At 41.5% G+C, this 25,051-nt stretch overlaps 2 protein-coding genes and 1 long non-coding RNA gene across 8 annotated transcripts in view; 1 reads left to right on the top strand and 2 right to left on the bottom strand.

Moving 5' to 3' along the window:
• The window catches only part of LOC124864970, a 458,718-nt gene extending 436,433 nt beyond the window's left edge, over positions 1 to 22,285 (bottom strand). Inside the window, exons 1-16 of one of the 6 annotated variants that reach the window (XM_047359919.1) lie at positions 22,110 to 22,279; positions 19,888 to 20,360; positions 19,722 to 19,781; positions 19,557 to 19,635; positions 19,366 to 19,469; positions 18,998 to 19,270; positions 18,804 to 18,897; positions 18,518 to 18,585; positions 18,134 to 18,427; positions 17,981 to 18,046; positions 17,754 to 17,888; positions 17,606 to 17,668; positions 17,256 to 17,393; positions 16,779 to 16,916; positions 8,728 to 16,593; positions 8,546 to 8,591 (exon numbers count right to left, since the gene is read on the bottom strand). In XM_047359919.1, coding sequence (XP_047215875.1) covers positions 9,691 to 16,593; positions 16,779 to 16,916; positions 17,256 to 17,393; positions 17,606 to 17,668; positions 17,754 to 17,888; positions 17,981 to 18,046; positions 18,134 to 18,427; positions 18,518 to 18,585; positions 18,804 to 18,897; positions 18,998 to 19,270; positions 19,366 to 19,469; positions 19,557 to 19,635; positions 19,722 to 19,781; positions 19,888 to 19,983 — 8,511 coding nt within the window. In that variant the 5' untranslated portion in view covers positions 19,984 to 20,360; positions 22,110 to 22,279 and the 3' untranslated portion in view covers positions 8,546 to 8,591; positions 8,728 to 9,690. Of the gene's footprint in view, positions 1 to 8,545; positions 8,592 to 8,727; positions 16,594 to 16,778; positions 16,917 to 17,255; positions 17,394 to 17,605; positions 17,669 to 17,753; positions 17,889 to 17,980; positions 18,047 to 18,133; positions 18,428 to 18,517; positions 18,586 to 18,803; positions 18,898 to 18,997; positions 19,271 to 19,365; positions 19,470 to 19,556; positions 19,636 to 19,721; positions 19,782 to 19,887; positions 20,361 to 21,667; positions 22,042 to 22,109 lie in introns of those variants that run through there. The other 5 variants (XM_047359921.1, XM_047359924.1, XM_047359923.1 and 2 more) reach the window with 5 other exon arrangements.
• LOC124864971 (potassium channel subfamily T member 2-like) overlaps positions 1 to 25,051 on the top strand; it is a 102,337-nt gene that overhangs the window by 58,509 nt on the left and 18,777 nt on the right. The window lies entirely within an intron of this gene.
• On the bottom strand, positions 7,581 to 8,380 carry LOC124864978. The gene is made up of 2 exons (XR_007037413.1): positions 8,092 to 8,380; positions 7,581 to 7,995 (listed from the first exon to the last, which is right to left on the bottom strand). It is a non-coding gene; the product is annotated as an uncharacterized LOC124864978 (long non-coding RNA).

Genomic DNA, 25,051 nt, shown 5'->3' with positions numbered 1-25,051 from the left:
GGTGTCCTTTCAGGTCTGGGTTAGTTGCATTGGTTAAATAGAACCCGCTTGCTATTTAAAAATCATTTTCTATGCACTTGTCAACTCACAAAATCCATAGTAACTATGGAAGGTGTGTGCTTTTATTTTGGAAGTTTCAGTAAGCCTGTTTCAAAGGACCAGCATAGTCCCATTCCCATCACTGGGGGAGCTCCAACAGTAGTGTGAAGCCCACTCCTGCAATCATCTATTGTTTAAAGGCTTTTATTTTGTAGAGCAGGTTTTGTCTTATTTTGAAAATCAAGCATGGTTGTCCTTTCAGGTCTGGGTTATTTCTATTAGTTATATAGAACATGCTTGCTATTCTAAAACCATTGTGTATGTTATTATAAGCTTTAAATAATCATTAATAAGCATGGAGGGTTGATGAAAGAAATTGACCTTTAGGGTCAATCGCTGTTGTGTGGATGTTGGAACAGCAGTACATGCTGTTTAAGTTCCCCACACAACATGGCCGCCATGTAGTTGCCTCCTATGAAGCTGGTCAAAGGGTTAGGTGTCAGGTCAGGTTTAAGCCATAGAAATGACTGAATATCAATGAAAGTCAATGCAAAGTCCTCAGAAAGATAGTAATCTATGCATGTGTGTCTGTGTGTGGGTGTGTGTCTGTGTGTGTGTGTGTGAGTGTGTGTGTGGGTGTGTGTCTGTGTGTGAGTGTGTGATGTGTGTGTCTGTGTGTGGGTGTGTGTGTCTGTGTGTGTGTGTGTGTGTGTATGTGGGTGTGTGTGTCTGTGTGTGGGTGTGTGTGTGTGGGTGTGTGTCCCAGTGTGAGACACAGAGCGGCAGAAAGAAAGACAGAATCCCATCCAGACATATACAGTAGGAGATACACAGAGCTATAAATAGAACAGTGAGGAATGAATCAGCCAATCAGCAAAGAGCGTCAGTGTAACTTGACACCTGCTGTTTCTCACTCACGCAGCACCTCTCTCTCTGTCTCCCCTGGTCTAGGCTTTATAACATGGAGGCGCATGCTCCCGAACAACTGGCCATAACTCTGAAACCGTAGGGGCGATCGATGTCATTCTTGGACCGTTTTTATCAGAACGGACAGGGGATCGAGAATATTAACACATTTTTGTTGAAAATATAATAATAAAGGCACAACACTGGGTGAAAAGAGAGGGAAAATGGAGAAAAAGGCCAAAATTCCTGAACATGCTCCCGAACAAAGTCTAATATCTGGGAATCCGTACATGGTATTTGAAATTTTTTTAAACTGTGGGCGACAGCTGTCCCTCGTCCCCAATCATGGATATTTTCATAGCTCTATGTCATTCACAGTATAAAATATGATTATGGAAAGAAATGGTGTCACTCATGGATTACAGGTCAAGCTCTCATTGAAAATACATGGGAGAAGGCCTACAGAAATCTACTGACTCTTGGCGATCGAGGGGTGTTTGACAGAAATCTATGATACTTAGAACAATTTTGAAATTATTGTGTGAAAGCAGAGGCCCGGCCCTACAATCTGACCGAAAATTGTGGCTGTAGAGCGAAATTTGTGGCCGTGAGGGCCAGTTGAAACTCATTTTTCCTGAAAAAAATCCCCTCTTTTTACACTCTAGTAACTGCCATGTCCACTGTTAAGAGTGTGATTTTCTCGCAAACTTTGTGTCGCTTGGAGTCTAATTGTAGAGAAACCGTAGCAGTTATCAACAAACCGTTTTCACTTCTGAAGAGCCGGCGGATTTTCCTACAAACTGAAAGTCAAACTGTGTTTCTAGGTGAAAGTATGGCGATACAGCAGAGCCTCAAAAACAGTGAATTTTGAGGATTTCTTCCGCCCCTGACTCCATTCATTCCTATGGGATTTTTCGGCTCGGTTTTTCGTTAATTACGTCGCCATAGTAACTCGAAACGCCAATAAAAGTAATAGCACACCTCACGGGACCGAGCCGGTCGTTTTGATGTATAAATTGTGGGGGTGCACGCAGCGGTTCGGGCCGCATTAATTTTGACGGAAGAAAAATAAAGATATAAACTAGAAAATTTCGGAAGAAATTTAGACGGGGCCTGCCTCTTGGTGCGTGCTTCTGGGACCGGAGCTAGCTATTTTTATTGCAATTCATTTTCTATGCTATTATCAGCTTTAAATATTACTAGTAACTCTGGAAGACTGAGGCTTTTATTTTGAAATTTTCAGTAAGCCTTATTTTAAAAGGCCAACACTGGGTGAGCTCCAACATAGTGTGAAGCCCAGTCCTGAAAAGATCTATTGTTTAAAATGCAAAGGCTTTTATTTTGTAGAGCATGTTTTGTCTTATTTTGAAAGTCCAGCATGGTTGTCCCTTCAGGTCTGGGTTATTTCCATTAGTTATACAGAACCTGTTTGCTATTTCAAAATCATTTTCTATGCTCTTGTGAGCTCACAAAATCCATAGTAACTATGGGGGGTTGAGGCTTTTACTTTGAAAGTTTCAGTAGGCTTTATTTTAAAAGGCCAACACTGGGTCAGCTACAACATTAGTGTGAAGCCCATTCCTGCAAACATCTATTGTTTAAAGGCTTTTATTTTGTAGATAATGTTTTGTCTTATTTTGAAAGTCCAGCATGGTTGTCACTTCAGGTCTGGGTTAGTTCCATTAGTTATATAGATCCTGCTTGCTATTTAAAAATCATTATTAATGCTATTATAAACTTAAAAAATCATTATTAAGTATGGAAGGTGTGGGCTTTTATTTTGAAAGTTACAGTAAGCCTGTTTCAAAGGACCAGCATAGTCCCATTCCCATCACTGGGGGAGCTCCAACAGTAGTGTGAAGCCCACTCCTGCAATCATCTATTGTTTAAAGGCTTTTATTTTGTAGAGCATGTTTTGTCTTATTCTGAAAACCTAGTATGGGTGTCCTTTCAGGTCTGGGTTACTTCCATTAGTTACATAGAATCTGCTTGCTCTTCTAAAACCATTGTGTATGCCATTATCAGCTTTAAATAATCATTAATAAGCATGGAGGGTTGATGAAAGAAATTGACCTTTAGGGTCAATCACTGTTGTCTGGATGTTGGAACAGCAGTACATGCTGTTTAAGTTCCCCACACAACATGGCCGCCATGTAGTTGCCCCCTATGAAGCTGGTCAAAGGGTTAGGTGTCATGTCAGGGTTAAGCCATAGAAATGAATGAATATCAATGAAAGTCAATGCAAAGTCCTCAGAAAGATAGTAATCCATGCATGTGTGTGGGTGTGTGTCTGTGTGTGGGTGTCTGTGTTGGTGTGGGTGTGTGTGTGTGTGTGAGTGTGTGTGGGTGTGTGTCCCAGTGTGAGACACAGAGAGGCAGAAAGAAAGACAGAATCCCATCCAGACATATACAGTAGGAGATACACAGAGCTATAAATAGAACAGTGAGGAATGAATCAGCCAATCAGCAAAGAGCGTCAGTGTAACTTGACACCTGCTGTTTCTCACTCACGCAGCACCTCTCTCTCTGTCTCCCCTGGTCTAGGCTTTATAACATGGAGGCGCATGCTCCCGAACAACTGGCCATAACTCTGAAACCGTAGGGGCGATCGATGTCATTCTTGGACCGTTTTTATCAGAACGGACAGGGGAACATTAATATTCATCCTTTATTTTTGAAAATATAATAATAAAGACACAACACTGGGTGAAAAGTAAGGGAAAATGGAGAAAAAGGCAAAAATGCCTGAACATGCTCCCGAACAAAGTCTAATATCTCGGAATCGGTACATGGTATTTGAAAATTTTTTAAACTGTGGGCGACAGCTATCCCTCGTCCCAAATCATGGATATTTTCATAGCTCTATGTCATTCACAGTATAAAATATGATTATGGAAAGAAATGGTGTCACTCATGGATTACAGGTCAAGCTCTCATTGAAAATACATGGGAGAAGGCCTACAGAAATCTACTGACTCTTGGCGATCGAGGGGTGTTTGACAGAAATCTATGAGACTTAGAACAATTTTGAAATTATTGTGTGAAAGCAGAGGCCCGGCCCTACAATTTGACCGAAAATTGTGGCTGTAGAGCGAAATTTGTGGCCGTGAGGGCCAGTTGAAAGTCATTTTTCCTGAAAAAAATCCCCTCTTTTTACACTCTAGTAACTGCCATCTCCACTGTTAAGAGTGTGATTTTCTGGCAAACTTTGTGTCGCTTGGAGTCTAATTTTAGAGAAACCGTAGCAGTTATCAACAAACCGTTTTCACTTCTGAAGAGCCGTCGGATTTTCCTACAAACTGAAAGTCAAACTGTGTTTCTAGGTGAAAGTATGGCGATACACCAGAGCCTCAAAAACAGTGAATTTTGAGGATTTCTTCCGCCCCTGACTCCATTCATTCCTATGGGATTTTTCGGCTCGGTTTTTCGTTAATTACGTCGCCATAGTAACTCGTAACGCCAATAAAAGTAATAGCACACCTCACGGGACCGAGCCGGTCGTTTTGATGTATAAATTGTGGGGGTGCACGCAGCGGTTCGGGCCGCATTAATTTTGACGGAAGAAAAATAAATAATAAACTAGAAAATTTCGGAAGAAATTTAGACGGGGCCTGCCTCTTGGTGCGTTTTGCTCCGACCAGAGCTTGCTATTTTTTTGTATGTAATTGTCTATGCTATATTCTATGCTATTATCAGCTTAAAATATTACTAGTAACTCTGGAAGACTCAGGCTTTTATTTTGAAATTTTCAATAAGCCTTATTTTAAATGGGCAACACTAGGTGAGCTCCAACATTAGTGTGAAGCCCAGTCCTGAAATGATCTATTGTTTAAAATGCAAAGGCTTTTATTTTGTAGAGCATGTTTTGTCTTATTTTGAAAGTCCAGCATGGCTGTACTTTCAGGTCTGGGTTAGTTGCATTGGTTAAATAGAACCCGCTTGCTATTTAAAAATAATTTTCTATGCACTTGTCAGCTCACAAAATTCATAGTAACTATGGGGGGTTGAGGCTTTTATTTTGAAAGTTTCAGTAACCCATATTTCAAAGGAGCAGCATAGTCCCATTTCCAACACTGGGTGAACTCCAACAGTAGTGTAATGCCCAGTTCTGCAATGATCTATTGTTTAAAGTGTAAAGGCTTTTATTTTGTAGAGCATGTTTTGTATTATTCTGAAAACCTAGTATGGGTGTCCTTTCAGGTCTGGGTTAGTTGCATTGATTAAATAGAACCCGCTTGCTATTTAAAAATCCTTTTCTATGCTCTTGTGAGCTCACAAAATCCATAGTAACTATGGGGGGTTGAGGCTTTTATTTTGAAAGTTTCAGTAGGCTTTATTTTAAAAGGCCAACATGGTCCTATTTCCAATACTGGGGGAGCTCCAACAGTAGTGTGAAGCCCACTCCTGCAATCATCTATTGTTTAAAGGCTTTTATTTTATAGAGCATGTTTTATCTTATTTTGAAAATCAAGCATGGTTGTCCTTTCAGGTCTGGGTTATTTCTATTAGTTATATAGAACATGCTTGCTATTCTAAAACCATTGTGTATGTTATTATAAGCTTTAAATAATCATTAGTAAGCATGGAGGGTTGATGAAAGAAATTGACCTTTAGGGTCAATCACTGTTGTCTGGGTGTTGGAACAGCAGTACATGCTGTTTAAGTTCCCCACACAACATGGCCGCCATGTAGTTGCCTCCTATGAAGCTGGTCAAAGGGTTAGGTGTCATGTCAGGTTTAAGCCATAGAAATGAATGAATATCAATGAAAGTCAATGCAAAGTGCTCAGAAAGATAGTAATCTATGCATGTGTGTGTGGGTGTGTGTCTGTGTGTGTCTGTGTGTGTGTGGGTGTGGGTGTGTGTCCCAGTGTGAGACACAGAGAGGCAGAAAGAAAGACAGAATCCCATCCAGACATATACAGTAGGAGATACACAGAGCTATAAATAGAACAGTGAGGAATGAATCAGCCAATCAGCAAAGAGCGTCAGTGTAACTTGACACCTGCTGTTTCTCACTCACGCAGCACCTCTCTCTCTGTCTCCCCTGGTCTAGGCTTTATAACATGGAGGCGCATGCTCCCGAACAACTGGCCATAACTCTGAAACCGTAGGGGCGATCGATGTCATTCTTGGACCGTTTTTATCAGAACGGACAGGGGAACATTAATATTCATCCTTTATTAGTGAAAATATAATAATAAAGGCACAACACTGGGTGAAAAGAGAGGGAAAATGGAGAAAAAGGCAAAAATGCCTGAACATGCTCCCGAACAAAGTCTAATATCTGGGAATCCGTACATGGTATTTGAAAATTTTTTAAACTGTGGGCGACAGCTGTCCCTCGTCCCCAATCATGGATATTTTCATAGCTCTATGTCATTCACAGTATAAAATATGATTTTGAAAGAAATGGTGTCACTCATGGATTACAGGTCAAGCTCTCATTGAAAATACATGGGAGAAGGCCTACAGAAATCTACTGACTCTTGGCGATCGAGGGGTGTTTGACAGAAATCTATGAGACTTAGAACAATTTTGAAATTATTGTGTGAAAGCAGAGGCCCGGCCCTACAATCTGACCGAAAATTGTGGCTGTAGAGCGAAATTTGTGGCCTGTGAGTGCCAGTTGAAACTCATTTTTCCTGTAAAAAATCCCCTCTTTCTACACTCTAGTAACTGCCATCTCCACTGTAAAGAGTGTGATTTTCTCTCAAACTTTGTGTCGCTTGGAGTCTAATTTTAGAGAAACCGTAGCAGTTATCAACAAACCGTTTTCACTTCTGAAGAGCCGACGGATTTTCCTACAAACTGAAAGTCAAACTGTGTTTCTAGGTGAAAGTATGGCGATACAGCAGAGCCTCAAAAACAGTGAATTTTGAGGATTTCTTCCGCCCCTGACTCCATTCATTCCTATGGGATTTTTCGGCTCGGTTTTTCGTTAATTACGTCGCCATAGTAACTCGAAACGCCAATAAAAGTAATAGCACACCTCACGGGACCGAGCCGGTCGTTTTGATGTATAAATTGTGGGGGTGCACGCAGCGGTTCGGGCCGCATTAATTTTGACGGAAGAAAAATAAAGAATAAATAAAGAGACCAGTTTAGAGGTGAATAGTAATAGGTGCCTGCCATGCATTGCATGGGAGGCAGTGCATTGCTTCGCAATGCACTGCTCTCCTATGCAATGCTATGGCAGGCCCCAACTAGAAAATTTCGGAAGAAATTTAGACGGGGCCTGCCTCTTGGTGCGTGCTTCTGGGACCACAAAGTTTCTCTGGCCGTTAGGTTTAGCTCCCATTAGGTTTGAGGGCAGAACTATGAAGAGCTTAAAAGAACTGTAAATTTGTGTTAGTTCAATTAAAGTCACCAAAAACTGTTTTCCATTTACCTGAAACAGGATTCAGGTTTCATTACATGAGGTTAAAACATGGCTTCAGACTTGAACCTGTCATAATAATGCATTTCAAAAACAGCTGGGAACAATAGTTTAGCAGCAATATTAATGTTCAACCAAATTCAGCATTCTACATTTACATGACTAAATGTTTTTATTAAATATTGTAGTTAAATTTTATTCTGTAGCCAAGAGTATGATTCATGTTGATGAGGAAATAAAAACTTTCTGAATCAGGATGCGTTTGTACCATGAGTTTTAATGGTAATTTACACAAGTAAATCCACTTCTTGATACTTCAGATAATTCAATTCAATTCAGTTTTATTGATATAGCGCCAATTCACAACACATGTTGTCTCAAGGCACTTCACAACGGTCAGGTTCATACATTCCAATTAATCCTAACAATTGAAATGACTGAAGTCCTTAGCGATGACAAACATTACAATTAGTTTCCTTCAGAATGGATTTGAACAATAACATTTGGTCTGACAAAGCAATACATGTAATTAGTTCAGCTCAGTGATCTCCTGCTATAGTTTCTTTTGAAGCTCTTTGACTTGAGACACTTTAGTTTCCTGTTGGGATGTGATCTGCTGCTTCACATCAGAGCCTTCATGGTGAGAAGTGGAGGAAAGTTGAAAATAGCCACCTGTAAAATTCAATTGAAATAAATAAAACATTAATATACATGGTACATTTTTTGATTTATTTGATAATTAACAAATGCAGTGGAAATTAAGCTTACATAAGTCCAGAGGTTGCAGACTGTGTGCCGCAAATGCTTGATGTTTGCTCCCGCCTCGTTGACGCTCCAGCTGTTGGTCAAGTTGTTGATGGCGATGACCCGTCCCACGGCATGTTGAAAGAAACACAGACATCAAGATAAAACTTTCAAGCCTTAAGAAAAATCATCATCATTTAAAATCATGAACATGCAGATTTCTAACTACGTAGGTGACCCAGGAGGGGTCTATGTTGCAACTGCAGTAAGTTTTGAGAAAAATATACAATCACAACTTCATTGTGTTGTTGCAAATTACCCTGAACATGTCGTGGACATACCTGGTCATGGGGCACGGAGTCCAGAAACCTTGACATAAAGAGACACAAATTACTTCAATGAGAAAAGCACAGAAAATAACTTATCCTAAGCTCAGTTAATGAAAAGCAAAATGAAAGCCATATCTTTTTCTCCGTAGACTGCTTGGAAGATCAAGGCTGCCAGGTGGGTTGGGGTGTCCTGCGCTAAAAGCATGGATACATGAATAATTACAATCATGAGATTCATGTTATATTTGAACTTTTACCAACAGCTACTATAATTGCAACATACAAAATACTTTTTAGGTTCATAGTGTATCATCAGCTAGATTTTGGATACCTTGGTGACGTATGATGGGCCGCTCTGCAAATCGACCAGGTCCAGCTTCCTCCATCTCTTCTTGGAACCCTCATGAGTCATGCCGTGCGTTGCATGCTCTCAAGCCTGCAAAAACTTACTAAAACTGGGCAAAAAACGGTTCTTTCCACTCAAAGCAAATTAACATAATGGCCAAGCAAACAGAGCGGAGTGGAGAATGTCCATAGTGTGGAAAAAACTGCTCCATCAGACTGGAGCATTGGCTCATGATCAGAAAGAAAACCAAAAAAGGAAAATAAAAAGAATACTAGAGAGCTCTAGCAGGTTCTCTAGGGGAGTTAAATAAAATGTTTCAAAAATGCACTGGTCTCCAAATTAGTTCAGTGGTCGTCTGAAGTAGCTGTATTCAAGAGTAATAAGCTTCACAGCCGTTACTGGACCTGTACAGGCCGTCAGCCGACACCGCTATTCTTATTACCTGTTAAATACATTCACTTTCTTACAATATCCCAGGGGTATCCTAGGTGACCACTCGGTGCCTCAAATGGAGTACTGTGGTCGTCTGAAGTAGCTGTATTCAAGAGTAATAAGCTTCACAGCCGTTACTGGACCTGTACAGGCCGTCAGCCGACACCGCTATTCTTATTAGCTGTTAAATACATTCACTTTCTTACAATATCCCAGGGGTATCCTAGGTGACCACTCGGTGCCTCAAATGGAGTACTGTGGTCATCTCAAGTTGAAGTATTCATGAGCAATAAGCTTCACAGCCGTTACTGGACCTGTACAGGCCGTCAGCCGACACCGTTATTCTTATTACCCTTTAAATACATCAACTGGATTTCCAGTATCCAAGCGAATCATTGAGGACATTTGATTCTGATTATTTGTTCTCACTTTGGTGTTTTTACCTAAGATGGAGTACCATTAAAAATGACAGGACTATTGTCCTAGTGTAATTTGTTTCCCAGCCCTCCTCTCAAGTCATGGTGAAGATGCAGCTGAAAATGAAGCCAAAATGCAATATACAGGGTTGTGGTAACTGTAATAAGTCTGCAACACACCTGACTGAACACAATATTCTGGCTGAGAAATGTAAATGTGGTCAATGAGAGTCTGCCTTTCCGTTGTTGGATCCGAGATGAGTTGAGTTAATCCTTTGCTTCCAAACAACTCCTTGATTGCTTTTTTCCCCGGAGAGAGGAGGTCCTCGTTGAAGTCTCCCAATACCACAACTGGCTGAATATCCATTGAATTCAGGCCATCCAAAAGATTTTCCATGTTTGTCAAAAACGTAGCTAGATCATAACTTGGTGGCCTGTAAACCGTGGCAATGAGGGCTGTGATCGGCGCATCCACTTTCACAACGTTGTATTCGAGATCGGTAACATTGTGAAAGTATCTCCGCTCCTGGGGTTGTAGAAGACTCCTGCAGTAAGTGGCGACTCCTCCCCCCTCTTTGGTAGACATGTCCACTCGGTTGGAATAAGAAACATGTCTGTTGCGTGAAAAGAAACAATAACCCTCCATTTGGCAACAAGCTGGAGCAGAAGATCCAAATAAATGAGTCTCGGTAAGGCATAAAATATCTGCCAATCTGAGTTCATGATGGTGTTTCATGTCCTCAGAATGAGAGATGAGACCTTCGACGTTGTGATGAATAATTCTTAAAGTTGCACTTTGATGACGTGATTGAAAATTCAAGAGGGGTCTGGCGTTTGAGAACGATGCTGTTCTCATCGAATCCATAGCTGCTCTGATATTTTCATCGGCGTAGATCTTATTCTCGTCCAAATCAATGATTTTAAGTCCTTCCAGAGAAGTTGTGCGACTGAGGGCGACGTATGCCATTCCGTGTTCAAAAACTCTCTTCAAAGAAACAACTGCAGACTTCATGGTCATCCCTTGTACTTTGTGTGCTGTACATCCAAACGCCAACTTGATTGGAAACTGATGTCGAACAACTCCTTTTATGCTGGTTTGTTCCTCAAATCTCTCGATGTAAACAAAGTTGTCTGGTTTCCCTTTGATTTTTTTGGTGTGGCCAGCTGTGGGACTATCCAGTTTCAGTCCTATTAATTTCACGGTTCTGTTTCCATCTTTAGTCCTGGTGATGATATCTGCAATAGTGCCAAAGGTTCCATTGACAAGACCATCCTCTACGTTCAGGTTTCTTATGATCATGACTCTGATTCCCAATCCGACTTGTAGATTGTCAGGCAAATCTCGTTTCTTGGCTTTGACGCAGCTACCTAGATTTGTCATGTTTCCTGTTTTTGTATCCCTCTTGTAGTCCTCTGCCTGAACATCAACTATTACTGTTGATAAAGAAGCCACAACTGCTGCATTGTGAGCGTCCACCTCTTTGTTTGTGGCAAAAACATGCAGCACGTCCATTGGACACTCTTTGGGGTCGGTAATAGTTTGCGTTAAGAGAGATCTGTCGCCGTCGCTGAGTAAATCTGCTTTCCCTTTAACTCTAATCCGGTTCAGGAGCTCCGCAAATGCTCTGTCGTCTTTCTGTCGCATGATTTCCGTCAGACTGACCATGTGGAAATTTTCGTTCCAGATATCAAGGACGCCGGCCTCAGTGACACAAAGAGGTTTTGCTCCTCCCACTGGTGGCAGCTGGTAGAAATCTCCCACAGCCAAAACAGAAATCCCTCCAAATGGTCTTGTGTTTCCCTTGATTTGTTGAAATCTCCAGTGGACATATGAAAACAAGTCTTTGGAGATCATGGAGATTTCATCAATGATTAAGATTTCTACATTGGAAAGAACGGCTCTCACTTCATCCAGTGTATTTCCAAGTCCTTTGTATGGTGGCTTTAAGCTTTTGGGTAGCTTCAAAACTGAATGTAAAGTCTTGCCTGAGATGTTGTAAGCTGCAGTTCCAGTAAAAGCTGTGAGGAGTACCGTGGGCTGAGACATGTCACCAATATCGCGAAATCTGGGAAGCTGGCGCAAGAGCTTGGTTGCTTCCTGGTAAACACATTTGATAACATGAGACTTGCCACAGCCCGCCCCTCCAGTCAAAAAATAAAAGAACGGGTCTGGATTTTGACCCCAGACACGTTGCAGACACCAATGGCGAATGGCGTAAAACATGGACGCTTGAGTCTCATTTAAACTACGGTACATTTGTCTAATAAAATCAGGGCTCAATTTGGGTATTTCGATTGCTGGCATGGCTCCACTGTTGACATCAACTTGGTATTCTGGGACAGGGTCTTGTTCTTCATTTTCATCGATTGAGGGTCGCTCCGCTACGCATTCCAAACGGTCCAACTCAACTTCAGGAGCAAAAGTGTTCCAAGCATTGCGAACCGGTCCTTGCTTTGTCAGTTCTTCCATAATCTTGTCGATTTTCTTTCCTTCACCTTCGTATCTTTTGCGGTTCCACTCAACGTACTGTTTAACTTGCCAGCTACCACAGAGTCCATTGTCGTAAAAGGCTTTGTAAGTTGTGTGTTCCTCATTTTTCAGGTCCTCATCTCTTCTGTGTGGAAAGTACAACTTCAGAAGCCGTCTGTAAAACTTTTCTGGTGTTTTCTTCTCTGAGAAACGGGTAAATCTGATAACTGCTGGTTTGCCCATTGTTCTCTTCTGGATGTATCCGGCATCATTTAGGAGGGGGATTGCATTTGGTCCTTCAATTTGTTTTCCATAAAGGACCCTGTATTCCGACACAAATTCCGCCAGGCACATGTGTTGAAATTCTAACGTTTCAGGTCTGTTGAGATATTTTTCAGGCAATCCTGTCATCCAAACATTCTCTTCATCTGGGGCCATGTTCATCAGTTTGCTCATGGGAAGGCTCATTTTCACACAGTCTTCATCAGTTTGGATAAAAATGACACTGCGTGATGACTTTTTAAGGGATAGACTACATGTACGGGCTACTGACTCTTGAGCGCTAACTTCTCTCTGTTTTGAATAGGCCTGCATGATCTTTTTCATCTCGTCCCGTTGGTTGATATCGGACTTCTTTAGATCCTCGACAATGGATTTGAGGAACTGCGCCATTTCATGCTCTGGCTTGGCTATGTAGGACATCATGTACTCAATACAGCTGTACTCATCGATCACATACTGAATGTCCATGTTAGCATTCCAAGCACGCAGGAGATCCGGGTTGTATCCATTCACCCAGCTGTCTTTGGGATCACGCTTCATCATCACTACCATTCCAGAAGTCAGAGCATCCACATAGTGGTTGTATTCTTCTTTGGTCATCTTACAAGCCTGGAGTAATTCTGCCAAATCCTTGAAAGAAGATTTTTGATCCATCAGCAAATCCCTTATTGATTTCAGCTTCCTCTTTGCTTCTCTTTGTTGGTTTGAGATGATTATTGGCTTCGATTTTCTGGACTTCTTCTGGCCATCCTTTTGTCTGGATTGCTTAGTTTTTTCATCACAATCATTTTCAAAGTCGAATAAGAGAGGGGCTGTGATTCTGGTGCGGTCCATGGGTAGTTTGGGAAATCCAAATCTGCATTGCACATTTCCTTTCTTGCATGATTTGGAATGCTTTTTGCTGTGCATTTGAACCTCCGTTACAATTTTGTGGAGCTCAGGGTCTGTGGTTTCATCGGGCAACTGACAGGATATGTAACGGTCGATGAAATTGATGACTTGGTCACAACATGAGGGGTCCTCCATCTCAGGTGCATCCTTAATCCATATCACAGAATGTATATGCGGGGAACCCCTTGCTTGAAATTCCACACGATAAAAGTAATCCTCAACTGGTCCGATGGGCTGCGCAGGGGACAAAATGAGATCTGTGAAGAGAGCATCCACCCTCTTGGAGAACATTCTCATCACAGTAACAGGGTTGCTCCTAAGAATGTCACACTTGGTGTTCCAGTCGAGCTCTGAGAAGTTGACTTGCTCTCCGTGTTGAGCTTTGATGGCCTCAATGACTTCCGGCCATCTCATTTCAGCAGCAGAGAAGGTACAAAAGAAGGTTGGCTTTCCCAGCTGCCTCACCATGGCGTGCAAATCGCGCAAACCTTTCTCCCAATAAGCTGGAGTTCCTCTTAGGGGTTGCATAAAACGAGTGGCCTCTTTATTTTGGATGAGTTTTTCTAACTCTTCTTTGTCTTGTAGCATCTTGCTGGAAATGTTTTGTCCTTCTTTGCTCCTGGCTTTGCCTTTTCTTGACTGAATTGACATGCTGTTGTTGGCCATATGAGTCTCAGTAACAAACTGAGCAAAGAAAAGATAACTCTGGTCTTTGGCAAATCGAGTGTCTACAGAGAAAAGCCTGACATTGAAATACATACTTGGTGACAGTATAACTCGTCTGGCTTCGTCTAACGTGTTTTGGCCAGTGGGGAACTGCACAGGAAAAGCCTTGGCTTCCAGCCTTGGAACAGTAAAGAAGCCAACGGGTTTGTTTCCTTGGGCGGGAGCGACACTAAAAATTCCATCTCCATAGGAGAGCACTTCCTGTGCTATGTCAGGTGGCTGCATACAAGTGTCCAAGATCAGACCCGGTCGAAGAGCCTGATGTTCTTCCCCTATGTGGTCAGGTTGGTCTGTGACTGCATCCTCTGCTTGGGTTTCTGATTCCTCAACAGGTTGGTCCTCCTGGAAATCCTCAAATGTTGCACTTTCATTTATATTTACATCCTTGTAATCCGGGTGGGTCTCTTTAAGCTTTCTGAGTGCAGCCAAAACATTTTCCATGTTTACTGTGTAAAAGTATTGGTATCCTTTGTATTTAATTTTCCTCTTCAGCTTAACCTGTAAAAGCTGTGCTTCTGTGCTGGGCCTGGGAAGACAGTTCACGATTGTTTCCATTTCCGAAGGTACACAAACAACAGCTCCATGAATTGCTCTCTGCTGTCCTTTGGGCAATGAAACAATCTTTGCAAAAGGCAGTATTTTTGCAATTAATTGCCTCTCAAGTACATTCAATAGGGAAAGCTCTGTGGGAATAGGTGCCAGGTCCAGGTGATTGGCAGCAGCGATTGATGGCATCTTTCCTCTGGTTACGTAGCTGTCACATGTGTAGCAGATCCACTCCTGAGTCCTCTCTTTGGGTACAGAACACGGGGCGGAGCATGCAGAGTCACACATGTGAACATACGTACCTGTCAGGCATTCGGCCTCCACACGAATGTTCTTGGTATATTTGGCTCTGTTACAATGCTTGACTTGACTCGGGAAAAGAGCTCTGTGACAAACCGTGCAGACATGTGTGGGTCCAAGTTGAATTTTCTCTTGAAATTTCAGAATTGCAGCTTTCATTTCGTTGCTGATCAGAGGCTGTGGAGTTCCTTGGAGAAAGCCTAAAGTCCTTCTGTATTTTCGCCTGATTCTCATTGCACACTGCAGCATTGTATTTTGAGGAAGTGTCTTCTTTGATAGCCTTAGTCTCCTGTTGACAGCACATTTTTTATTATGTTGCACCCGGAACTGTAACTTGCTGTACATTTTCTTCATATACATCCTCATAAGTCTTTTCTGTCTGGCTGTGAAGTTGGGTTCGTTGCTGTACCTTTCCTTTATATAGTTCTTCATAAATGTTTTTTGTCTGGCTGTGAAGTTGGGTTCGTTGCTGTACCTTTCCTTTATATAGTTCTTCATAAATGTTTTTTGTCTGGCTGTGAAGTTGGGTTCGTTGCTGTACCTTTCCTTTATATAGTTCTTCATGAATGTTTTCTTTCTGGCTGTGAAGTTGGGTTCGTTGCTGTATCTTTCCTTCATATACTTCTTCATAAATGCTTTCTGTCTGGCTTTGTAGTTGGGATCGTTGCTGTATCTTTTCTTCACATATTCCATTAGTCTCCTTCGGTAAGCAACATCACGCTTGTATCTAGCAGTTAACTGGATCTTCCTCTCTGCATGTTGAAGAAGATATGCTTGTTTCATTGCCCGTAGTTTTTTTACCTTATATGTAGGCGATGTATCATATTTTTCTTTCTCAGATGTTCTTTGTTTCATTTTTTTAACTACATCCTGTCCCAGCTGTGCTTTGACCCTGTCTCTTACTTTTATTCTCCTGGCTTTTGGCAATTTGGACACATCTGGCATCGTTGGGACAGTTTCCTCTAATATGTGGCCAACTTCAACAAGCCAAGCTGGCATTTCCTCTTCATCCTCTTCATCAGAAGCGCTCTCTGATTTCTTAGCACCTGGGCTTGCTTGTGTGGATCCAGGTGAAATATTCAGATTGCTCAAGGCCGGAGGAGGGGCATCACCAATGTCGTCGCTGACAAACGATACTGGTACAAACTCATACGTGGCATTGGGGCCACGGTTCTGAAAGAGTTTGTACAGATGTTCAACCATGAGCGTTAGGTTGCTAAAGGTCATGACCACTGCAGTTCCGTTAGGATGGGGCAGGCCTGCTGAGTTTCTTGAGTGAGAATCAAAAACTCCAAACCTACCGTCTCTGTCCCGGAAAACTGCAATGCACTCAGGAGTCACCAAAAGAAAAGCATGGGTGACATTTTCAGACAGACACTCTAGTTGTGAGGCAAGAGGAAATCCCATTGGCCGTGACCTTTGAGGGCTATCATTCTGACACAAAACACGACCAACTCTGACACCCGTTGTGTGTACAGAGTAGATGTTCCCGTCTGTCAGTACTTGTTGGGGCATCTCTTCAACTGTCAAGTGATTATCAACAAATCTACCGTCCAACATGAGCTGCTGTTTAATGCCAACATAAAGTGCATCTCCTTGCTCAAGTACTCTGTCAAGTAAGACTGTGTCAAACTGCAACCCCTCACTGTGGTACGCTAAAAATGTCAGAGCCATACAGGTACACTGGTGATTACGGGAAAATGTACCGTATCTGTAGTCAGCCTGGCAATGTGTGGCCCTCACAGTCTGGACAGGCGGACCGCTGGCACAGGGTTCCAACGAAGAAGCCTGAATCATAATCAGAAAATGGCATAAATTTAGCATTTTTACATACATTTTTTGGCTCATAAGTTAACAAATTAAAAATATACAACTGTATTAAACAAAAACTGTTAACAGGTCAAGTTTAGTTTCCAGGATGTAGATATTCAAAATATTTGACATTACAACAGTAGATTATTCATGAAAGTTACCTGGCAGCTGTCATCCCTGACATGGTCCTCCAGAGGCGCGGGAGAGGACTCGGCGGGGGCGTCAACCTCCAACGTGGGGGTGGCTCTCCTGGGCTGGCGACGGGCTGGCCTGGTCCTCTCAGTCGGAGCTCCCTCCACCTGAAATCAAGAGGAGCTTTAAAGTTGGTGGAAAGTACAGAAGATGCACACAACTCTATATCTTGAGGTCTCTGATTTAGGCTCTGTTGCAAATATATTTTAAATAATTTAAGACAACTTACATCCACTACTATTCAACTATTGAAACTACTTTAAAACACAGAAAACAGTTTGAAATGCTTTCTGTACCAGAAACCAGGCAAGTGTCTCACAACACCGGCTTCAGTAGTTTTTGTTGATTTTGGTGCCGCCGTTTAAAAGGTTAATAAAGTTTAGTTTCCAGTATTTACATATTTAAAATATTTGACATTACAACAGTAGATGATTCATGAAAGTTACCTGGCAGCTGTCATCCCTGACATGGTCCTCCAGAGGCGCGGGAGAGGACTCGGCGGGGGCGTCAACCTCCAACGTGGGGGCGGCTCTCCTGGGCTGGCGACGGGCTGGCCTGGTCCTCTCAGTCGGAGCTCCCTCCACCTGAAATCAACAGGAGCTTTGAGTTTAGTGGAAAGTACAGAAGATGCACCAAACATCTTGAGGTATCTGTGATTTAGGCTCTGTCTACAACATGTTCTGTTGCAAATATAATTTAAAACAACTTACATCCACTACTATTCAACTTTAAAACACAGAAAACAGTTTGAAATCCTTTCTGTAATGATAGATCAAAGGTTAAAATAGTTTCAGACCTGCAGCTCCTCCGGTCTCGGCTTGGAGGGATCGGGTCGTGGACGACGTCTCACACTGGCTTTCTAAATAAAAGACAAAACAAATGCAATGAAATGACTGACAGACCATTTGTAGCACATCAAATTTAAAATGAGCATCCAAAAATACCTTCTTCCCCTTCAGAGCACGTGTCGGTAACGGAGCGTCACGGCCAGACGCAGGAACGATCCGGTCCATCTCCTCCAGCACCGTTGGGCTGAACCACACAGGATTCGGGGGAATGGTCGAGTCCAGCAGGTCTCCCTTTAAAATAGAAAATAAAAATGCTTAAAATGTTTTCATTCCTTCACTGAGGGAACACACAATGTTCAGATTTGAGGTGAAGCAAAACGTACCTGTTGGTCAACCATCCTCCCAGTGATGTGTGGAGAGCCATCACCCCTCTGGACCTGGCGCGACGTCTGTATTGATTAGAAGATTTACAATGCTTACACATTCCCTAAAACAATGCTTACGTTTTATTAAAAAATCAAGTATGCATTACTTACCCTCTGGCCACCACGGACAACAGTCCAAGCGAAAGGGTCCGAAGGACGCGGAGCTGGAACCTCGCCGACCACAACCAGCCTGGGGGGGGAACGTCTCACCACGGGGGAAGGAGGCGTCACAGGAGCAGGAGGCGGAGGCCTAGGGGGGGAACGTCTCACCACGGGGGAAGGAGGCGTCACAGGAGCAGGAGGTGGAGCTGGAGATGTCGGTGCACTTAACTCGAGTTGCGTGTAGGACGCATCCCACAGCAACTGAGCAAGGACCTCCATCCCAGGATGGTCGCTCAGGTGAACCTGCAACACACAAGTCAAATAACACATTCAATCATGAACATTAAGCACTAGTAACATTTTGATGTCAATAAATATAAAAATTCAACTTACGCCATCCCTGCTCCACATGTCCAAGCAGCTCCGCGGGAAATGTTCAACTACCGAGAGGTAGCGAACATCTGAAGGAGAGAGGAAGACAACAGTCATTCTTAATGCCGCTCAGACTAACACTGTAGTGATTTAATGATAGAGAGACACCTAGCACTACTCTGTTTTTCACTAATTTTGTGTTAATTCCAACTTTAATTGGCAGTGAGCTGACAACACATTAGGAACATTTACCCAATTCCACAAAGTAAAATGTCAGTATAAAAATAAATTGTGTAACATCACTTACTTCTCCGAGCAGCCACACGGTGGTACTCCTGCCGGAGCAGCTGTTGGTGGTCTTCCTCCACGGTGAGACGTGGAGGAAAGTCCACAACAACCACCTGTATGTTTGAATCAAAGTAAATAACACAAATTAACATACATTTATATATATATATTTTTATTTTTTTTTTTAACAAATTCAGTGAATATTAGACTTACGTTAGGGCAGAGGTTGCCGACGGCGAGCAGCAGCCCCTCGAAGTCCGCGCCCGACTGCTGCACGGTCCTTCTGGCTTCCAAGTTGTTGCCGGGTGCCAGAAGACAGACTACCTCGGGGGTCCGAGGCAGAACTGCTCCCAGCACCTCACGCCTCAACTCGTCCGCCGAGGCCCCGGGGGTTGCAAGAAACCCAAAGGAGAGGTTGCCCTCTGGCATGGAGACAAACTCATCAACGTAAGCACGCAGATGAGAGTCACCAACCAAAAGAACAAACTGAAAAAGAAATAAAGAAAAAAGATGAACGTGATATGATTAGGTTTTCAGTGCACACTGAGAATGAAGTATAAGGTGGGACAGAAACAACATACCCTCTTCTCCGGGACCGCGGCTGGCAGGACCAACTTGTGACTACGGTAAGTCACAGGGGAAAACGGCCACTTCACAACGCGATGGCGACGCCCCGTCCCACGGCCTATAGAGAGACAAACATACAGTTCAAAATCAAATATCACTGAATTTAGAATTGAACATATTCTACAAAATAACTTAATGTACATACGTGACACAAGAGAGGTCAATGGCCTACGGGGCTCCTCCTGGCAAACCACCTGGCCCGGGGACTCCAGCAGTCGGGACATCTGAGAACAAATAAAAATTTAATGACTAAATAAAACCAAACAAATGATCCAAAACTTAGTTACTGAACAGTAAACTACAGCTTTACCTTCTTCTCCGGAGACTGGGTGGGGGTCCAAGCCTGCGCGGTGGGTGGGGATGTCCTGGGCTGCAAACACAGGGATAATTACAACCATGTTGAAAGCACAAAAGTACCAACAACTACTGTTATACTAGGAAAAAAATAAACTATTACGGTTTATAACTCAAGATACCTTGGCGACGTCCGGCTGGCTGCTCTGCAGGTCCTCCTGGTCCAGGGTCCTCCATCTCTTCTTGGCGGCCTCAGAGCGTCGTCCCTTGCGTGGCATCCTGGTAGACAGAGAGAAAAACAGAAGAAAACTGGGGGAGAAAAAACCGGTTATCTAGATCAAAGCAACAGAGAAAATACAAACTGTAAAATGTATTGAAATATGTTCCAAATGAATGAAACAGTGTTTGTGGGAAGATAGTGAGTGAATGTGTGTGTGTGTGAGTGAAAGTGTGTGTGTTAGTGAATATTATGTGTAGCTATGAAAATAAATGTCTGTTGTGTCTGAATATGTTTATCTAGTCAGTGTGTTGTTTTCTGATTGAGATGTAACAGTAGTGTAGATGATTGAAGGTGGGTGTAGTGAAGCACAGGTGAAGATCACAGCTGGCAGCACTGGAAAACTTCCAAATCGCAAAGTCTCGCACAAGTGAAAAGCTGTAATGAAAAGCAAAAAAAATATCCATTAAAAACAATGTTATTCAAAATATTCAGTTCCAAAATATATTTAAAACCAGGGCTAAAGCTCTAAATTGGTCATTAATGCTCTTAAAGTACCAATATGATGTTCAAACATCAACACATTTCATAACCCTGGTCATTAGTAGTATTTAAAAGAATGCAAAACAAAAACAAAGTTATGATTTTGTTGTGTAAACAAAAAATAAAGTTTAACCAAATTATCAAGATCTTTCACTGTAGGAGCTAATTAAAATAACCAAACACAGCTGTAACATGTTGAATTTGTTCTTAAATGTATATCAAGTCCATCTTAATTGATAAAATATGATAACTGAATAAAAGGCAAATGAAACAATATGGAACAAATACTGAATGGCAAGTCAACATAGTATAATAAATGTCAACAGATATGAAGAGTTGCAAACAATCAGGCAGCAAATTACAAGTAGTCATATGGTTGATTAAAAATATTCCTCATGATCTCTGTGATAAAATAGCAACAAACTTAATACTTCAGTGATACATTTCTGTCTTTATTGTTAAAATAATATCAGCATAAAACTATTTAGATCCGTCTCTTCTACTAATGTGCAGTTCCACACAGACAGAACCAGCATTACATTGATCCACGTTTTCACCATCAGAAACAAAGCTTCACTGCAGAGCAGACAGTAAACAACGCATGTTTGTGCTGGTTTGTAACACATGGTGGCTCAACAAAGGAATTGCAGACACAATGAAAGCTCAAACAACGATATATTTTATATGTTGGACTAGCAGCAGTCCAGTTTGGGCAAAAACATGTAAACGGACATATGAGAGCAAAATAGCTTTATAAAGTAGATGGGTAAATCTCCCCAAAACATGTTGGAGCTTTTCAGGACATGCAGAGCTCCTTTGAGACACAGCACACTATCTGAGGAGTAAACAGGGACTGATTTAAGATCGTTTTTTTTTTTTACCTCATTATACCTCAGCAATTCACTTTAAACCCCACCAAAAATATGAACTCCATAGAGAATATTAATAAAAGCCCTTGCCTTTATTCTATACCTTACTGTGTTTATGTAAATCAAATACAAAGCAAACAATTAGATGCTATCAAAAGCTAGCATATATACAAGCCAAAAACGAACTTTTCTTGACAACAAAACCTATAAAAAGTCACTAGCTGTATATAAACACGCATCAGGTTTAACAATCCTAACCATTTTAAATCATATTTCACCGTGATAAAGCAGCTAAACACGATATTTTACAGAGAAAGGACAAAGAAGTGTTACCTAGACCGGAGCAGACTCGCAATGATAACAGTGAGATGCTATCCAGTTAGCATATATACAAGCCAAAAACGAACTTTTCTTGACAACAAAACCTATAAAAAGTCACTAGCTTTATATAAACACGCATCAGGTTTAACAATCCTAACCATATTAAATCATATTTCACCGTGATAAAGCAGCTAAACACGATATTTTACAGAGAAAGGACAAAGAAGTGTTACCTAGACCGGAGCAGACTCGCAATGATAACAGTGAGATGCTATCCAGTTAGCATATATACAAGCCAAAAACGAACTTTTCTTGACAACAAAACCTATAAAAAGTCACTAGCTTTATATAAACACGCATCAGGTTTAACAATCCTAACCATTTTAAATCATATTTCACCGTGATAAAGCAGCTAAACACGATATTTTACAGAGAAAACACACAGACGTCTTACCTAGACCGGAGCAGACTCAGAAGGGGGAAGATTCCAGAAGCTTGACCGGGACATAGCGCAGCATCAGCCAATCAGAGAGCGACATCTGGGAAGATTCCAGAAGCTTGACCGGGACATAGCGCAGCATCAGCCAATCAGAGAGCGACATCTGTCAGGGCTGTAAAGTTGTTGATGGATTTAACTTTTCAAAAAACTAATTTAAAAATTAAATAAACTGTAATAAAATCTTTATAGGAAATAAATAAACTTTAAGACATTATAAAAACGATAAAAAAAACGTTTTTTTTTATAGATTGAGCCAGTGTGTTTACCCAGCTAGAGCTCATGACGTCACAGACATGAGTACAACATTACATGGTCTAAAATCACACCTAAATGCTTCTGGTATTTAATGGATCTCCTACAAAACTGATGCTCTGTACTTATTTTAAATGTAGATTTGTAGTTTGTAATTAACAGTGTGCTCCTCTTTTTAATCCATGCAGAAATATCAGCTCCAATTACTGATTGTTACTTTCATCCTCTTGAAGGATACCAGAATCATAAATATTATTTCTCAGTTAAACTTGCCTAGGCAAACTCCGGTCTCAGAACGCAGTCAATCAGCTGAGGTGCTGCAGTGATTTATTAGGGCTGGGGCTAGGGGGGGCTTTTTGTGCTAACAATGCATGGAGTTGTATTTGAGTGTCTGCTATATTATGAAAAAATAATTTGTATGTGAGTCAGCCTCATGTTTGATCATTAAGACACATAAAGACCTTTGAACAACCAACAGTTGTCTGTGTGTTGGTTCTATTGTGATAAAAGGATCCAAAAAGTTGTGAATGTGTCCATACAGACCCAAAATAAAATCCATTGTGCCTATTAGATTCATCTTTTGGAGACCAAAAGTCATGTGCATATGAATGTGTGTGAATGTGATGCAGCTAATTGTAAAGCTAACACAGAGTTCACCAAAACAAAACCATCCAACTGGATCTTTCTCTCTACTGGTTCTCATGGGCATTTAATTCAATTCAAATTCAGTTCCAATTCAAAAATACTGTATTGATCTGACTGACTGACTGACTGACTGACTGACTGTATTGATCCCAAATTCTGCCTATTAGATTCATCTTTTGGAGACCAAAAGTCATGTGCATATGAATGTGTGTGAATGTGATGCAGCTAATTGTAAAGCTAACACAGAGTTCACCTAAAAAAAAACCATCCAACTGGATCTTTCTCTCTACTGGTTCTCCTGGCCATTTAATTCAAATTCAGTTCCAAATCAAAAATACTTTATTGATCCCAAATGGAAATAAAATGTTGCTGACACTCATATGAATTTAGATTTTTTTTAAAGTCTCTGTTGTGTGGATCAGAGGTCAATGGGTTCCTCTCCACTGCTCTGTCTCTGTGAGAGTGGATGTCATAGTGTGTCGCTGTGTCTGTGTGTTAGAGACAGGGCTTTTATCAAGACTAAAATTTTAAGTAGAAGCTGGTACACTGACAGTGACTGCATGCAATGATGTTCAGTGTAAAATAAAAAGGCTTTTCTTTTGTAGAGTATGTGTAGGCCTTATTTTGAAATTCCAGTTTGGTTAACAATAAATGTTGTTTTAATCTTATTAGTCAAATGGAACCTTCACCTCCTTCTAATATACAATTTTTTTTTAACTTAAAAGGTCTACAGTAGCTATGGAACATTGAGGGTTTTATTTATAGATTAATTTTAAAAGGCCACTGTCTTATTTTGAAAGTCCAGTGTAGTTGTCAGTTATGGCTGGCTTGAATGTGATCAGTCATGGCAGCTTCTGGCCTAAGGTCATGCTCAGAGCCACTCTTTGTCAGAGGAAACTTAAGTTCACTGGCAGCTGTGTTCTGTTGCTTTGGTAATGAATGAGACCCAACAGCTGTGTGATTGACTGCTCAGGCCTTGGAACTTCATGTCTGGCCCATTGATTCAGCAGGATTTAATCAAAACAATAGTCTGAACAGATCCTTGGCAATCGAAATCAATACAAGCTAACATAAAAATGTTTGAAAAATGAAATATTTGTCTTCTTCTTTTGTACAATCACTAGTTATTATTAAAGATTGAGGCTTTTCTTTTGAAAGTTTCAGTTAGCTTTATTTTAAAAGGCCAACACTGTCCTATTTTCAACACTGACTGAGCTCAAACATTAGTGTCAAGACCAGTCCTGCAATTTTCTATAGTTTAAAATTAAAGGCAATTATTTTGTAGAGCACGTTTTGTCTTATTTTGAAAATCCAGCATGGTTCTCCTGTCAAGTCTGGGTTATTTCTATTAGTTATATAGAACATGCTTGCTATTCTAAAACCATTGTGTATGTTATTATAAGCTTTAAATAATCATTAATAAGCATGGAGGGTTGATGAAAGAAATTGACCTTTAGGGTCAATCACTGTTGTCTGGATGTTGGAACAGCAGTACATGCACAAAATGTCCGCCATGTAGTTGCCTCCTATGAAGCTGGTCAAAGGGGGTCAGGTCAGGTTTAAGCCATAGAAATTACTGAAAATCAATGAAAGTCAATGCAAAGTCCTCAGAAAGATAGTAATCCATGCATGCATGTGTGTGTGGGTGTGTGTCTGTGTGTGTGCTTGTCTGCGTGTGTGTGTGTGGGTGGGTGTTTGTGTGTGTCCCGCTGGGAAAGAGTTAGTGGTAGTGTCATGTTTAAGCCATAGAAAGGAAGAGAATAAAGGGAATTCCTCACAAAGATAGTAATCCATGTATGTGTATGTGTGTCTGTGTGTGTGTGTCTGTGTGTGTGTGTCTGTGTGTGTGTGTGGGTGTTTGTCTGTGTGTGGTGTCTGTGTGTGTGTGTGGATGTTTGTCTGTGTGTGGGAGTGTTTGTGTGTGTGTGGGTGTGTGTGTGTGTGTGGGTGTGTGTCTGAGTGTGGGTGTGTGTGTGTCTGTGTCTGTCTGTGGGTGTGTG

Source organism: Girardinichthys multiradiatus, chromosome Y (genome assembly GCF_021462225.1).
Source record: "Girardinichthys multiradiatus isolate DD_20200921_A chromosome Y, DD_fGirMul_XY1, whole genome shotgun sequence".
Lineage (NCBI taxonomy): Eukaryota > Metazoa > Chordata > Actinopteri > Cyprinodontiformes > Goodeidae > Girardinichthys > Girardinichthys multiradiatus.
This window is presented reverse-complemented; position numbering and strand designations above follow the sequence as displayed.